Source organism: Chrysemys picta, chromosome 1, assembly GCF_011386835.1.
Source record: "Chrysemys picta bellii isolate R12L10 chromosome 1, ASM1138683v2, whole genome shotgun sequence".
NCBI lineage: Eukaryota > Metazoa > Chordata > Testudines > Emydidae > Chrysemys > Chrysemys picta.
The window spans coordinates 62,935,528-62,952,991 of NC_088791.1; the positions used below are offsets into that span (position 1 = coordinate 62,935,528).

At 45.6% G+C, this 17,464-nt stretch overlaps 1 protein-coding gene across 1 annotated transcript in view; it reads left to right on the plus strand.

The window, feature by feature from the left end:
* Positions 1-347: 347 nt before the first annotated feature.
* RASSF3 (Ras association domain family member 3) overlaps positions 348-17,464 on the plus strand; it is a 158,964-nt gene continuing 141,847 nt past the window's right edge. Inside the window, exon 1 of the mRNA XM_065558248.1 lies at positions 348-793. Within this exon, the coding sequence (XP_065414320.1) occupies positions 433-793 (361 nt within the window). The 5' untranslated portion in view covers positions 348-432. The remainder of the gene's footprint in view (positions 794-17,464) is intronic.

The following is a 17,464-nucleotide window of genomic DNA, read 5'->3' on the forward strand; positions in this document are numbered from 1 at the left end:
CACCCCCCACACACAAACTCCCCTGGGCACTGGCAGAGGAGGGAGGGGGGAATGTGGGACACATGATTCACCCCCTACACACACACACACACACACACAAACTCCCCTGGGCACTGGCAGAGGAGGAGGGGGCAGTATGGGACACACGATTCACACACACACACACACACACACACACACACACAAACTCCCCTGGGCACTGGCAGAGGAGGAGGGGGCAGTATGGGACACATGATTCACCCCCCTCACACACACACAAACTCCCCTGGGCACTGGCAGAGGATGGATGGGGCTCGGCCCTGGTCTGCTCAGCGCCCGCCCTGGGCAGGTGCAGTCGCAGGCTGCGCGGTGCCGCCTGCCTGGGCGGCTGCAGCCGGGCGAGCCCAGGCGGCGCGTCCTACCTGAGGCGGCTCCCGAAGCTGCGGGCTGCGCATGGCGGCGGCCCCCCAGCCCGGCGGGGCCCCCAGCCCGCGGGAGAAGAGGCGGAGGCTCCCGCGGGTGCCGGTGGTGAGGGCGCCCCGGGCGGCCCGGCCCCCTGCGCTGCCGGCCCTGGAGCTCTTCATGCCGCTGGGGGAGCAGCCCCGCGTGGGCAGAGCGGCAGCCCGGGGCCCGGTCTGCGGCCGCCGGCGACCCGGCCCGCAGCGCCCCCGCCACGTCCGGACCATCTTCGAGCCCGAGCCCGAGCCCGAAGGCCAGCGCGGGCAGCGGCACCGCTTCAGGCTGGAGGAGGCGGTGAGGACCTGGTGCGACCTCTGCTGCCACTTCATCTTCTCCCAGAGCCTGCGGTGCGCGGGTGAGAGCGCCTCTCCCCCCCTCCCAGCGCTGGTGCCTCCCCGGCCCTCTCCCCTGCCCTTGGCATCGTCTCTCTCCCCCTTCCCTCTCCCCGCCCTGTCCTGCCTCCTCTTCCTCTGCTGCCTTTCTCACCCCCTCTTCTTCAGTGGCCTCAGCTCCCCTCCTTCCCCCCTTCTGTTCCCCTCCTTCCCCGCCAGGGCCAGGGCGATGTTCGCTTAGAGCCACGTTCAAACAAAACTCCATGGTCTAGGTCTGTACCTCGCCTTGCACAGGGCCTTTGAACATGGTTGGGTACCTGACGCGAACCAGCTAAAGCTGACTAGAAACCTACTTTGGTCACAGTCATGCTTAATCCAGGTGCCTAGTTATGAAATAGGGTTGTAAGGCATCTAATGACATGAGAAATATCTACAAGTATTTGCTGGTGTAAACACCTGCGAGGGCAAGAAGCTGCTTAGGGTGGTTACAAGGAAATACAGAATGACTGAGTAATGAGGTGGAATTTAACAGAAACATTTAGGTTGTACATCAGGAAAAACTGGCTAATACTGAGATCTGTTCCTGTGGAATAGTTATCTAAAGGGCGTGGTGGAAGCTTCATGACTTGGAACATTTAAACTAGACTAGACAAAAAACTGAAAACACATAGTACAGAACAATCTTATATTGGCAGAGGAAGGGATTATGATTTTCGAGATCTTGCTCAGCTCTGACTTCTGTATTACACAGAACTGTTGTAGGTACAATCATTGTAATTATTATAATTTTTCATATTCTATAAGTTAGAGAAGGAAAATGTATTAGGTCATCTAGTCCATCCCTCTGCCATCACAGGGTTGTCCTTGCAGCATGTTTTCCAGTAGCAGGGTTTTATTTTTTGTATTATTTCTGATGTGGGGAAGAGGAAAGCCAACTACTGGGTTTTAAGTACAACCATTTTCTTAAGATCTCAACTAGTTTTAGTTATATCTCCATCATTTTCAGTCTCATTTTTATGTTGTCATTGCTCCAATAACATACTTCATATATTTGTATAGGTGTGTTTTTGAAAGTTTGTACATGTAACAAAACCACTACAAAGAAAACAATAATTATGCTCTGTGAACCTGCTTTTGTGTGTGAAGACTAGAAGGAGATCTGAGGTGGTTTTTAACCTGGTGCTCTGAAACTATGGTAGTTTTATCTTGCTCAGTAAAGCTGTTTTGCAACCCAATTTTCAAACTATACTTCCTCCTTTTAGCAGAACACCATAGCACATACCTTAGATACAACAGATTTGTGATATAATTTATGGAAGTGTGCCCTATGGACCAAACTAACCTTTCCTGAAGCAGTCCTGAGATTCAGTCCAGACAAATATGTTTCCTTCAGATCATTGACACCATAGACAGGTTTGTGGTACATCCTCAATCTGGTTTTCAGCAGTAAGTATCTTAAGTTTGTTGAAGAGACACCATCAGTCTGAAGCCTACTCAAGTCTACAAAATGAGTTAAAAGTAGCTTCAGATACTACACTTGCCCTCGCAGCTACCTGCTAATTTTTGTCATTTTAGGACCATATTTGTAATCTGATGTTAACACTGAAAATGCCTTTTTCTGTTTATGTGTATTAAAATTAGGAGTTGAGATGGGATAGGACACTGGTTCACATTTCTTCAGAGGGGTACTGATATGTCTTTTGCTGTTTACACAACAAACCTAATCTGAAGGAACCGCATGGGCACAGTAGGGTCCAAATAACTATAAAGAACATGTAAGGCCAAGCGCCCTAGCTACATATATACACTGCTGCTGTGGCTGGATTGTGGTAACTTCTGAAACGCAAAAAACAAATGAGGGCCACTAGAGCAGTGGTCTCCAAAGTGGGGTATGCGCAAGAGGATCCTTGGGGGTGTGCGGCAGGAGAAGCGCTTCCCCCTCTCCCCCTTCGTCCGAGCGGCTTTATTTTATTTTATTTTTTTGCTTCAGCAGTTTGGGCGGGAGTCCGAGCGGCTTTTTTTTTGCTTTGGCAAAAATGGTAGAGCCGGCGCGGCAGGGGGTGCGTGCTCAAAATTTTTTTACTGATAGGGGTGCGCGATCAAAAAAGTTTGGAGACCACTGCACTAGTGGGCCAACAAACTCTTTGAAGGGATACTACCCAATTCCTACACACTATCTGTACAATGAAGAGTAGTCATATAATGTAAAAAGAAGAACAGGAGGACTTGTGGCACCTTAGAGACTAACAAATTTATTAGAGCATAAGCTTTCGTGGACTACAGCCCACTTCAGTCCATTCCCATACACTTGAGTTTTCATGTGTCCTCTATAGAGACAATATGCCATTAACTATGTTTCTAAGGCCTTGGCTACACTTACCCGCAAGTTCGACGGCTGGAAATCGAACTTCTGGGTTCGACTTATCGCGTCTAGTCTGGACGCGATAAGTCGAACCCGGAAGTGCTCGCCGTCGACTGCGGTACTCCAGCTCGCCGAGAGGAGTACCGCGGAGTCGACGGGGGAGCCTGCCTGCCGAGTGTGGACCAAGGTAAGTTTGAACTAATTCGAACTAAGGTACTTCGAACTTCAGCTACGTTATTCACGTAGCTGAAGTTGCGTACCTTAGTTCGAATTAGGGGGGGTAGTGTAGACCAAGCCTAATTTGTGCAGTTTCACTAGCTAGTCATCAGCTTCTCATAACTCATTTTAGACTAAGATGTCCTTTTCTTCTACCAGGTGAAATACTAATTAATTGTTCTTGTTCCATTCTTTAGTTCTTTCATTTTAATTACAATACTGTAATATAAAGTACATACACACACCTCCTCATTGTTATTTGTTACTTTAGGAAAATGTTCTGTGTTTAAAATTTTTAATTTAGTGCTTGTGAACAATGCTAGCTTGACATCCTTGCAGTCTGAAGTTTTCTTTTTGTCACATAAAGGATGAGCAGCTGCAGTGTAAGGTTCCCCGCACTATCCTACCAATATCACTCTACCATGTTCGGTAAGGCTTACTTCTATGGCTGTAGCTATACTAGTCTTTGTTTCTAAAATTTCCCACTATTGCTTACAGTGCTGTAGTCCTAATGGTGGTAGGAAAAGTGGGGGTTTTATTGAACACAGTGAGTCGCTTGCATTTTTACCATCATGTCATCTAATCCTGATCTGAGCAAGTCTAGATGATGTGAAAAAATCACCAGCAGTGAGAGCTGCCTTGTCCAAACTACATCTCGCATTGATGGGGGTGCAGTAGGGTTGGCAACATTGGGAAATTTTAGGGAAAAAGCCACTGAAGACAAGGAAAAAGTTAGTGAGAGGGTAGTTGTCTCCATATCCATTCAGTGCTTCTGCTTTAGCTGCTATTGTATCAACACCCCTATGCATCTTATTCAGGTTTGAATACTTGTATACAGTATATTGAGGGGCAAAGGTCTCCTTATATGACGATTGCGGTGAGATCCATTCTTAGTAAAATAGTTCCAGTTCAAAAAACTGAAACAGTTGTCATACTATGCTACTGAGATTAACCTAGTGTAATCCTCAGTGGACTGAAGTGTTAGACTGTAGGAACTGTTATCTCCTTTGCCTTTGATTCACATCACCAAGCCTTTGATTAGCAGCTGATATCTGAAACTCAGGGAAGGACGGAAAGATCAATCAATGGATAATTTTCTTATATAACATTCCATTCTGGCTGAAGAGAAGGTAGTAAACTTGTATTGGTTTCTGTTAAAGCAACTCTTATACTTTAATTATTCTCCTTGCTGTTCCAGCTTTACGCAGTACTGTATTGGTTTGAATGAGAATACTTAATACAACTTGATTGTGTGCGAAAAACAATTTAGGTTTGGTATAACGGTGAGAGGACCCATAATGTTTTTATATAAAAATTGACTTTTTAAAAAAAATATGGAATTTATTAGCTTATGTGAGGGATCAAAAATTTTGGTGCTAGCAGGAAAAAAAACCTTAAAATTTCAGCCTTGATAATATATCCTCCAGCAAAACTTTCCCTTCACCGGCACAGCTTTCAGTGATTATATCTTCTCTAAAACTAGTGCCATCTTTATGTCAAATTGCAGTTTCAGTAGCACAGGAAATGGGCAGATAAATAATTTACAACCTCTACATGAATAAATCTTTTTAAAAGCTGTAAACAATAGCTCAGATATTTCAAAAAGCTGATATTTCATAGTTTTGTAATATTTGTTTTGTATTGAGGCAGTCATTGGCTTTATTTTTTTCAGCATGAACTCAAACCAAAGCCCAAAATACTAGAAAATCCGGGAGAAAGGATGGGGGATGGGAAAAGTAACCATATGGTGAATGATTTTACCTCAAAACTGGAAAATGGTAATTGCCTACCAGGGCCATCAGCATCATATTTTTCACAGCCTACTCTTTGCAAGTATTTTGAAAGGACTGAAACTAAACTAGATCCAATAGTAATGGTTTATATATCTATCTATCGTGCCTTCCATTTGAGGATCTTGCAGCACTTTCCAAACATTGGGCCAGGTCCTCACCTGCTATCAATTGCCATATATTCACTAACTTAATTACAGTGATTTAAACCTGCTGAGGATCTGGACCATTAATGAGTTTACCCATGCTATTATAATTCCCATTTTATTTATTGGGGAACTGAACAGAGCGGTTATTGACTTTCCCTGAAGACATCTCTGATAGAGCCAAAACTAAAACTCAGATCTCCTCGCTCTTAAGATATGTCTATATTTACACAATATTTGGATGTGTAATTCTCTCCTAGTGACATTCTACAGGTAAGTTATCCCCACTCCTTTCCTCAGCTCTTCCTCATCTTCCTTCTTGTTGTCCTCCACATTTCAGTTGCATTTTGTAACTATCGTGGTTAAAATTAAATGAATCAGCAACAAGAGGTAGGGGGCACGCAAAGACAGACATCAAGGTTCAGTTGGAGAGTTCAGATCTTTCACTCTACTCTAGTTCCCAAAAAACTGACTATTTGTAGAGTATATATGTGAGTATTCCCACGTATGAATTCCCCTCCATCAGCTGTGGTACTTGGAGAGGCAGGATAGTCTTCTGATTAAAGTACAGCTATGCCAGTAGTAGCAATGGTGGAAGTTGCAAGGTCCAAGTATTTTTACAACTGTATCATTGAATCCTGCAAGGGGAACTCACTTGTTTTTATATTCCCACAATTCAACAATAAGGTATTCTGACAGCTGAAGCAGAGGGAGGACTGGCTGACTAGTAGGCTAGGTCTGATATTGCAATGCCAATAACCTATAAATGTTTCCACAGTTATACAGAATTTAGCAGTCAGAGGAATTCCTAAACGCTTTAAAACTCACTTTACCCACCACTAAAATGGTTTATACCCCATGTGTTAAATAGTAGATCACACCATTACACCACATTTTAGGAAAGGAAGTGACGAACAACAATAACGTTATATTGAAACTCAGATAATTTAGTTAATCACAATGTAGTTTTCCTAACCATAAACTAGACTAAGATGCCAGGACTAACAGCCCTACTTTTGCCAAAAATGTCTTGGGTTTTCTAATGCCCACAAGAGTTGTATGTCTCATGTGAAAGTCAACACCACCAACACAGCAGCATCTCCCAGCTGGATCATTGGTATGCTACTGGGAAAGAAGTAACCATGTACCAAATCACCAAGATACAGACATTCCAGGATCACCAGAGGTGGTTGGGGTTTTTTTTTTTTTTTTTTTTAATTTTTTCCCATCCAAGTTGTGACCAGGATCAATTCTGTTTGGTTTGACAGCTCAGACAACATCAGAACTTGAGGTGCTCTCACTGTAGACAAAGGAACATACAATTAAAGAGAACATCAAAATAAAATTAACTCAGAAAGTTCTTTATGGCTGTATCAAGACAATGCGCTAAAATAGTGTGCACGCACAGGCATGTATGTAGTACCGACTAAGAGAAAATGACTGCAAGATCTGTGCATCAGGGACTGTCTTTGTGTTTGTTGTATTTAGCACAATGGGACCATGATCTTCATTGAGGCTTTTGGGCATACCACAGTACAAATAATACAGAATTAGTACATTGCTTGAAGAACTGTCAAGGACATGACCGGGATGTCAGGTCAGAAATCAGTCAGATCTAATGGTCAGAGCCTTGGGGTTAGCCAGGCCTGCAGTTTAGAGCAGAGCCAAGGATCAGGGGCACAGGATACCCCAGGGCATAGTCAAGAGCAGAGCTGAGAGGGTCAGAACCACAATCAGAAGCCAAATACCTGAGCCAATGGGTGAGCCAGAGACTTGGTCAGGAAGCAGAGCCAGGGCATGTCAAGGATGGAGAAGGGTAGGGGCGGATGGAGGTACAAGAGCAGGTTGGGCAGGAGGTGGCACAGGAAGCAGGATCAAGCACCACATATTGAGTAGCCAACAAGTTGTGGCTGTTGCTGGATTTAATAGTAGTTAGCTCCACCCCTCCATCCATCAGGAAGTGCATTCAATCAAGCAGCCCCTCTAAAGATCAGCTGTGTCTAGTGTGTTGCTAGGAGACTGCCCCTGCTGCATCTGGCTCCCTCATAACTAAATACAAAATGTTTTGGAGGGAAACCCAAAAGTCTTGTGACTGATTGTTTTCAGACATCTGATACAGACTGAAACATATTTTTGAACAACTTGGATGAATAAGATCAGGATTGAAACATACAGTTCAAAGGAAAATGTTCTTCCATTTCGGAAGCAAAGGGACAAGGTGCACATTATACAAGCAGCAAAGAAGCAGATCTTATTTCTTAGAATAAACTAAAACACTGATTGTATCTTTATCTGGATGGACATCAGCCCAGAAAGACAAATCAAGTGCTGTGAACTACTTCGGTTAACAAGGGACTTTGTGGTTGAGCCCTTGTTGCTGTTTGGGGAGACTTTTCAAGGGAAGTCTTTCATTTTTTTAGGAGACCAGAGTTGCAAACAGCCTTCCGAACCTTCCCATCCCTAATTTTCCAGATTAAGAAATAGATAATACTCCAGATCTACATAATGCTGTTGTCTAATTTGACCTATACAAACAAATTGGTTTGAGACTTGTGTGGTCTGGATTATTCAGATTGAAACTAATTTAATTTAATGAGTTATAATAAAATACATTTTTTGTCATTTTTTTTAAAGATCCAAAATACTGAATTTAAGAATTCAATGAAGTAATAATCATTAATTGCTTGTGTTTTGCTACTGGCATCATAATTTAATGTTATGTACTATAGAAAATGTGGTGTTCTTGCATCATGTGACCTGTTCTGGCATTTGGAAAAAAAAAATAGGTGTTTATATTGTTGTTAGTTGGAAAAGACAGATTTTTAACTTTTGGCTGCCAGGATTTGGAATATTGTTTGTGGGTTTGGAAGAACAACATTTTTTAATCTGGTTCATGGAGTGGATGCATGCTTGTTGCAATGGGAGTAAAGTGAGTGATTTTGTATATACTAGCTCTACATTTCCTAGTGCACATACACATCTCTGGAATAGTTTTTCTTTTTCCCTTTCCTCGGTCTGGAGGCTGGCATTATTATTTATAATACACTAGTTCATTGAATCATAGGAAAATGTTACTGATTATTTTCAGGAAATTTATCCATGGTGATTAAATCTTTTATTTTTTTAGCCTTATTAACAGCATGGTATGTATTTCCATGTATGATTATTATAAGTATACTTTTAAAATATGCAAAACATTGCATACCTGAACAAAGACAAGTTAGGGAACCCAACTGTCTATGCGGAGAAGAGTCCCAACTTCAGGAAAAGATTAAATCAGATGATATTTAGAGGCACCATCAATTAAGAATAGGCAATTCCTTTTAGGCAATTCCTTTTAAGCATTTAGTGATGAAGCAGTTCTGGGAACTGCCAGACACTCAGTTTAAAAGCTGGCACTTATGAAGTGAAATCTAATACTTTTGATGACCATACTCTGTATATGTAATTAAATATATACAAATGTAAAAACTGTAAGGAACTGGGAACCAAATAAAGATTTAAAAACAGGTTAATGCATGTGTTGTGCTTGCCAGGGCTGCCCAGAGGATTCAGGGGTCCTGGGGCAAAGCAGGGGAGCTTGTACTCACTGGGCGGCGCTCCAAGTCGTCGTCGGTGGCAGCATTTTGGCGGCGGGGGGCCCTTCAGTCGCTTCGCGTCTTCGGCAGCACTGAAGGACCTGCTGCCGAAATGCCGCCAAAGACCCGGAGCGACTGAAGGGCCCCCCGTTGCCGAAATGTTGCCGCCACAGACTCAGAATGCCGCCGGGTGAGGAAAGGGATTCTCAGCCAGGGCTCGCGGGGCCCCTGCAGGGCTCAGGGCAAATTGCCCCACTTGCCCCCCCCCACCCCCCCACCCCCCCCCGGCGGCCCTGATGCTTGCATACTAAAAGGAAGAAACAATACTTGCATCGGAGTTCTGACATTTGAAAATCAAATACTCCTCGCTTAACGTTGTAATTATGTGCCTGAAAAATGCGACTTTAAGTGAAATGATGTTAAGCAAATCCAATTTCCCCATAAGAATTAATGTAAATGGCGGAGGGGGTTAGGTTCCAGGAAAAAATTTTTCACCAGACAAAAAACTATATATACATATATATATATATATATACACATACATACACATACACACACACTAGAAGTTTTAAACAAACAATTTAATACTGTACACAGCAATGATGATTGTGAAGCTTGGCTGAGGTGGTGAAGTTAGAGGGTGTGTGGTGGGGCGACGACTCACCGGCGTGGCACCTCCTGCTGGTTGTCTCGGGAATTAGCTCTTCCAGGCCAGAGCACCCTCTGCAGGCCAGTGTCTTGCCTGCCGCTGGCCCCCGTGTCCTTCCCAGACCCCGGTGCCCTTTGTCCAGGTGTTCTGCCCACCGCAGTACCCCTCCAGTCTGGGTCTCCCCTCCCAGGGGAACCCCCAACCCCCTATCCCCACCTTGCCTCAGTTGCTACTGTCAGTCATCATCTAGCCCCTGCTCCCTGGGGCAGACGCAGTTTGTAAACCACTTATCATCAGCAAGGGGGGATTGGACCAGCTGCCTCTGCCTATATCTGGGCTACCCCTCTGCAGCCCTAGTACGCTTTTGTGGACCCTTAGCTTCGCCTGCAGCCTGGGGCTTTGCTAGGCTAGAGCTCCCCAGCTTCCTCTGCCCTTCCCCAGCACTGCTCCACCCTCGACACCCTTCTTAGCATCCCAGGCAGCCAGGTCCTTCTCTCTCTGAAGCTAGAGAAAGTGTCTCTTCTTCAGCTTCTGGCCCGCAGCCCTCTTATAAGGGACAGCCGTGTCACCCAGAGCTGGAGCCGTGCCGCCCCGCCAGAGTCGGGGCCGGGCCAGAGCTGCACCGTGGGGCCGGAGCTGCTCAGCCGGGGCCGGAGGGAGCCGCTCGGCCGGAGCCAGACTGGGCCTCGCCGCGCCTCCTTGGAGCCCTCCTTGCGCCCCCTCGCCCCAGCTTACCTGCCGCTGCTTGTTTCCAGGCTTCCCGCGCAAACATCTGATTCACGGAAAGCGGGGGGGGGGGAGGAGAAGGGGGACGGAGCATTCAGGGGAGGAGGGGAAGGGGAGCTGGGGCCGGGGGAGGGGCGGACAGCTGCCGGAGCTTGGGAACCGGCTCCAGCTCACCACTGGGCACGGGGCCCTCTTAGGCATGGGGCCTGATTCAGGGGAATCGGCCTAAAGCTGGCCCTGCTCCCAGGGCTGTTTTATGCCCTTTATGCTTTGAGCACTATTTTAAAGGGATCTTTTAATCCTTAATCAGTGTCCTGCTTTTATTGTAATGTTGTAATTTATACATAAAACATTGCTTTATGCCATGTTCTAATAGGTTATCTACACTAACCATGCGTAACCAATATAGGAATACCAATGTAACTATACCAGCAAAGTTGTGGTTTGCACAGGTGTGGTAAAATCACCCTCCATGAACAAGACAAATAATACTGGTAAAATCTTTGCTGGTATAGCTGCATCTACACTACGGGCTTCTGCCAGCACAGTTATGTTGGTCAGGGGCGTGAAGAGGTCTGTTCCCTGACCAACATAGCTGTGTTGGTGGAAGCCCCTAGGGTAGACACAGCCTAAAAGATCTGTCAAACTTGGGCTATATAGACTTTCTTGGGCCCTGAGGCTGCAGAGATCTTTGCACAGCCAGACCACTGCTCCCTTGCAGAACTCATTTGACTTCCATACTGGCAGATCTGATTGCAGGATTGAGGCTCCATTTTGTAGTTCCTTTTATATTCTTTAGTTCTTTCTTTATTGCTTAGATTTGATTGTTACGTTATGCTGCATAAAGAATATCGTGTTATAGTAGGGTGTTGGTTTGTCTTTTACAGTTGAAATGCCCCCAACAAGAATCTATTATTTGCATTTCTTTCTCTCTCATTGAGAGGATCTTCTGTTTTCCCCTTCTCATCACCAAAAGGATCATTGTTCACTCAATCTTCACTCAAAACTGGCACGGTTTCTTTTGGAGTTCATTGGTGACATTCCATTTTTCCACCAGAAGGATGTAGTGGAGAAGTACGTGAAGGACTCATTAATATCATAGAATCATAGAATATCAGAGTTGGAAGGGACCTCAAGAGGTCATCTAGTCCAACCCCCTGCTCAAAGCAGGACCAATTCCCAACTAAATCATCCCAGCCAGGGCTTTGTCAAGCCGGGCCTTAAAAACCTCCAAGGAAGGAGACTCCACCACCTCCCTAGGTAACGCATTCCAGTGTTTCACCACCCTCCTAGTGAAATAGTTTTTCCTGATATCCAACCTGGACCTCCCCCACTGCAACTTGAGACCATTGCTCCTTGTTCTGTCATCTGCCACCACTGAGAACAGCCGAGCTCCATCCTCTTTGGAACCCCCCTTCAGGTAGTTGAAGGCTGCTATCAAATCCCCCCTCATTCTTCTCTTCTGGAGACTAAACAATCCCAGTTCTCTCAGCCTCTCCTCATAAGTCATGTGCTCCAGACCCCTAATCATTTTTGTTGCCCTCCGCTGGACTCTTTCCAATTTTTCCACATCCTTCTTGTAGTGTGGGGCCCAAAACTGGACACAGTATTCCAGATGAGGCCTCACCAATGTCGAATAAAGGGGAACGATCACGTTCCTCGATCTGCTGGCAATGCCCCTACTTATACAGCCCAAAATGCCGTTAGCCTTCTTGGCAACAAGAGCACACTGTTGACTCATATCCAGCTTCTCATCCACTGTGACCCCTAGGTCCTTTTCTGCAGAACTGCTACCTAGCCATTCGGTCCCTAGTCTGTAGCAGTGCATGGGATTCTTCCGTCCTAAGTGCAGGACTCTGCACTTGTCCTTGTTGAATCTCATCAAGTTTTTTTCGGCCCAATCCTCTAATTTGTCTAGGTCCCTCTGTATCCGATCCCTACCCTCTAGTGTATCTACCACGCCTCCTAGTTTAGTGTCATCTGCAAACTTGCTGAGAGTGCAGTCCACACCATCCTCCAGATCATTAATAAAGATATTAAACAAAACCAGCCCCAGGACCGACCCTTGGGGCACTCCGCTTGAAACCGGCTGCCAATTAGACATGGAGCCATTGATCACTACCCGTTGAGCCCGACGATCTAGCCAGCTTTCTATCCACCTTACAGTCCATTCATCCAGCCCATACTTCTTTAACTTGGCGGCAAGAATACTGTGGGAGACCGTATCAAAAGCTTTGCTAAAGTCAAGGAATAACACATCCACTGCTTTCCCCTCATCCACAGAGCCAGTTATCTCATCATAGAAGGCAATTAGGTTAGTCAGGCACGACTTCCCCTTCATGAATCAATGCTGACTGTTCCTGATCACTTTCCTCTCCTCTAAATGTTTCATAATTGATTCCTTGAGGACCTGCTCCATGATTTTTCCAGGGACTGAGGTGAGGCTGACTGGCCTGTAGTTCCCCGGATCCTCCTTCTTCCCTTTTTTAAAGATGGGCACTACATTAGCCTTTTTCCAGTCATCTGGGACCTCCCCCGATCGCCATGAGTTTTCAAAAATAATGGCTAATGGCTCTGCAATCTCACCCGCCAACTCCTTTAGCACCCTCGGATGCAGCGCATCCGGCCCCCTGGACTTGTGCACGTCCAGTTTTTCTAAATAGTCCCGAACCACTTCTTTTTCCACAGAGGGTTGGTCACCTCCTCCCCATGCTGTACTGCCCAGTGCAGCAATCTGGGAGCTGACCTTGTTCGTGAAGACAGAGGCAAAAAAATCATTGAGTACATTAGCTTTTTTCACATCCTCGGTCACTAGGTTGCCTCCCTCATTCAGTAAGGGGCCCACACTTTCCTTGATTTTCTTCTTGTTGCTAACATACCTGAAGAAACCCTTCTTGTTACTCTTAACATCCCTTGCTAACTGCAACTCCAAGTGTGATTTGGCCTTCCTGATTTCACTCCTGCACACCTGAGCAATATTTTTATACTCCTCCCTGGTCATTTGTCCAATCTTCCACTTCTTGTAAGCTTCTTTTTTGCGTTTAAGATCAGCAAGGATTTCACTGTTTAGCCAAGCTGGTCGCCTGCCATATTTACTATTCTTTTTACACATCGGGATGGTTTGTTCCTGCAACCTCAATAAGGATTCTTTAAAATACAGCCAGCTCTCCTGGACCCCTTTGCCCTTCATGTTATTCTCCCAGGGGATCCTGCCCATCTGTTCCCTGAGGGAGTCAAAGTCTGCTTTTCTGAAGTCCAGGGTCCGTATTCTGCTGCTCTCCTTTCTTCCTTTTGTCAGGATCCTGAACTCGACCATCTCATGGTCACTGCCTCCCAGGTTCCCATCCACTTTTGCTTCCCCTACTAGTTCTTCCCTGTTTGTGAGTAGCAGGTCAAGAAAAGCTTTGCCCCTAGTTGGTTCCTCCAGCACTTGCACCAGGAAATTGTCCCCTACACTTTCAAAAAATTTCCTGGATTGCCTGTGCACCGCTGTATTGCTCTCCCAGCAGATATCAGGGTGATTAAAGTCTCCCATGAGAACCAGGGCCTGCGATCTAGCAACTTCTGCTAGTTGCCAGAAGAAAGCCTCGTCCACCTCATCCCCCTGGTCTGGTGGTCTATAGCAGACTCCAACCACGACATGACCCTTGTTGCTCACACTTCTCAACTTTATCCAGAGACTCTCAGGTTTTTCTGCAGTTTCATACCGGAGCTCTGAGCAGTCATACTCCTCTCTTACATACAACGCAACTCCCCCACCTTTTCTTCCCTGCCTGTCCTTCCTGAACAGTTTATATCCGTCCATGACAGTACTCCAGTCATGTGAGTTATCCCACCAAGTCTCTGTTATTCCAATCACATCATAGTTCCCTGACTGTGCCAGGACTTCCAGTTCTCCCTGCTTGTTTCCCAGGCTTCTTGCATTTGTGTATAGGCACTTAAGATAACTCATCGATCGTCCCTCTTTCTCAGCATGAGACAGGAGTCCTCCCCTCTTGCGGTCTCCTGCTTGTGCTTCCTCCCAGGATCCCATTTCCCCACTTACCTCAGGGCTTTGGTCTCCTTCCCCCGGTGAACCTAGTTTAAAGCCCTCCTCACTAGGTTAGCCAGCCTGCTGGCGAAGATGCTCTTCCCTCTCTTCGTTAGGTAGAGCCCGTCTCTGCCTAGCACTCCTTCTTCTTGGAACACCATCCCATGGTCGAAGAATCCAAAGCCTTCTCTCCGACACCACCTGCGTAGCCATTCGTTGACTTCCACGATTCGACGGTCTCTACCCCGGCCTTTTCCTTGCACAGGGAGGATGGACGAGAACACCACTTGCGCCTCAAACTCCTTTATCCTTCTTCCCAGAACCACGTAGTCTGCAGTGATCCGCTCAAGGTCATTCTTGGCAGTGTTGTGAGAGGCTACCGGTGTGGTGCTTCTGCTTCCTCCTGTTGATATTACTCGGCTGCGTGCGTGTGTTCCCTCTTTGTGCTGCCCCAGCTCTGCGCAGATAGCTGATACAGCAGACCCGACGAGAACCCCCAATAACCACAGAGTCTACTAAGATACAAAGGCACCTCAGCCAGGTTTATTGCGACCCTGACACAATTTCAGTTCCCCGTAGATTACTTAGTCTACCGGGCATACTGCTAGAAAGTGCCGCTCGGCAATGGACTCAGCTCAGTGGCGGGACTTTCCACTGCCCCCTCAGCCGGACAAAGACACCACCCCAGGGACACATTCTTATACACAGGTACAAACAAGTTACACATCACTCCTGACGTATTGAGGTGCAACCCCTCTACGTAGCAAGGTGCCGCCTCACACCTTGTACCTGTTGGTTCGATCAAAACAACTCTATCCATCATTTTACTCTTTTGCCCCTGTCATTGGGATGGGTCGGCCTGTTCCATGTTATCTGTGGAATGTTCCGGTATAGTGTGTCTTGGTACCATGTTTATACTGTAACTATGCAACATCAGCCCTTTCCTTGCCAGCTTCTGTGAGCAGGGCCTGCCTCTTGCTCACAGCTTAACTTTGCTTCATATTAGCAAAGTCTTGACCATTACTTTAGTTTGGTTCAGGCCTCATACTGGGCCTTCATTAGGCCTTTACTTACTACATTGCCTTCACTTACTACAGGCAGTATCATTGGTGCCCACGTGGAGAAGCAGGAAGGGGTAGCGATCCAAGGGCTTGATGAGTCTCAGCAGTCTCTCCGTCACATCGTGTATCCTAGCTCCTGGCAAGCAGCAGACCTCTCGGTTTTCCCGGTTGGGGCGGCAGATAGATGCCTCAGTCCCCCTGAGGAGGGAGTCCCCGACCACCACCACCCTCCTCCTCCTCTTGGGAGTGGTGGTCGTGGAACCCCCATCCCTAGGACAGTGCATCTTTTGCCCTCCAATCGGTGGAGTCTCCTTCTGCTCCCTTCCCTCAGATGGGTCATCTAGTCCACTCTCCGCATTAGTACCTGTAGAGAGAACATGGAAACGATTGCTCACCTGTATCTCCATTGCTGGTGCATGGACGCTCCTCTTTCTCCTTCTGGAGGTCACATGCTGCCAAACCTCCTCACAATCCTTCTGTCCCTGCTGCGCCTGCTCTGAATCTTCAGAACATTGTGGCCGTAGAAGCATCTCCTGACATCTGTCCAGGAAATCTTCATTTTCCCTTATGCAACGCAGAGTCGACACTCCTTTCTCCAGCCCTCGAACCTTCTCTTCCAATATGGAGACCAGCTTGCACTTTGTACAGACAAAGTCGCTTCTGTCCAACATAGCACTTGCAGGAACCAAGTTTAATTTTTAACAGTATTTTATGATGATACTCAGAATATTCAGTAGAAAGCTATTACTGAAGCATAACAAGCTCAGTGCAGGTTAAAAGGATATAAGATTTAGATATTCTTCAATATGTAGAATATGTATGTAACCAAATGTCTTTTTGGTGTGTGGGGAAAAGAAAAGAAAAACACCTAAATCAAACTGACAAACAAATAAAAATCCCGTGTGTATCAGAGTATTCTAAATGCCTCCTAATTATCAACAAGGTTGATGTCCTCCACTGAAGAAGTGAAGGTAAAATGTGGAGAGGGAAAGCTTAAGTATTTTTAACATGTTCCTCTCACAAATATTTCTTTTTTTCTCTTTGAAACAAATGTGTGGAACGTACTCTTGAATTTTATGCAATAGCAATTTAGGCTCCAGGAACTCTCTTAAAATGTTATTATACACAGTGAGAACTGAAACAGCTTCTGGATCAAACTAGAAAGGGTTGTTAATTTTTTTCTTAGGTGAGTTGTCTTATGACATCCAGATTCTCCATGTTAGAAATATCCCAAAAATGTTTTTTGAAAATCAAATTGCATTGTGTACAGGTCAAACTTGCATTCAGAATATTTTACTTTAAAATTGTTACATAGCAATTAATGCTGCTCAATATTTAGTAAAGAAAGTGTTCTGCTACTTCTTCATTTGGCCTAACAGGCTCCAGGCCATTCATCACTTAATTGTAGTGTACCCATCATTTATTTCCCTTCTCCTCTTGTCAAGTTCTGTCTTCCCTCCTTTTCTCTTGGACAGTTTCTTCCTTCCCCTTGTTAATCTTTCTCCCACCTAACTTGGCCACAGAAGCCGCTTTTGCAATGGTTCCCTCTCAGCTCCATGGGAGGTAAGCTTTTCAGGACAGGTGTATTTGTACAACATCTAACGCAATAGGCCTCAATCCTGCTGACTGACAATGAAATTGAGGTGGGAGATCAATGTGCTATCTCATTGGATGGACCGATCAGGGTATTTAAGTGCAGGTTGGCAAAGTGTCGCAGGAAGTAAGTAATGACACCTTTTTTTTTGTCTAGATGGAGTTTTGGGCTGTAAGACAGTTTAGTTTTTCCTAGCTTACTCTGAATACTGACAAACACCTTTTTGATTTTGCTCATTAGTGTCTCAAAAGAGCACAGAGTGTATGGAATCTTAGGCACAGTAGTCTGAGAGCGTGTGTGTGGGGTGGGGGATTTGAAGGAAGTGAAAGGAGTGTGATGAAAAATAGGTTGTGCATTACCTCTTTGTATGTTTTTCTTTCGTCTTCCAATTCCAGTTAATATGTTCTAACAGCTGCCAAAACTATGTCAAAAAGTAGAGGGTACAAGATACATCCTTCTGTTTTCTGCCTGTGGAGAGAAAATGTACAAGATTCACATCCATTCATTTGAAGTGCAAACAGCTTGTAATCCCTAACTCCAAA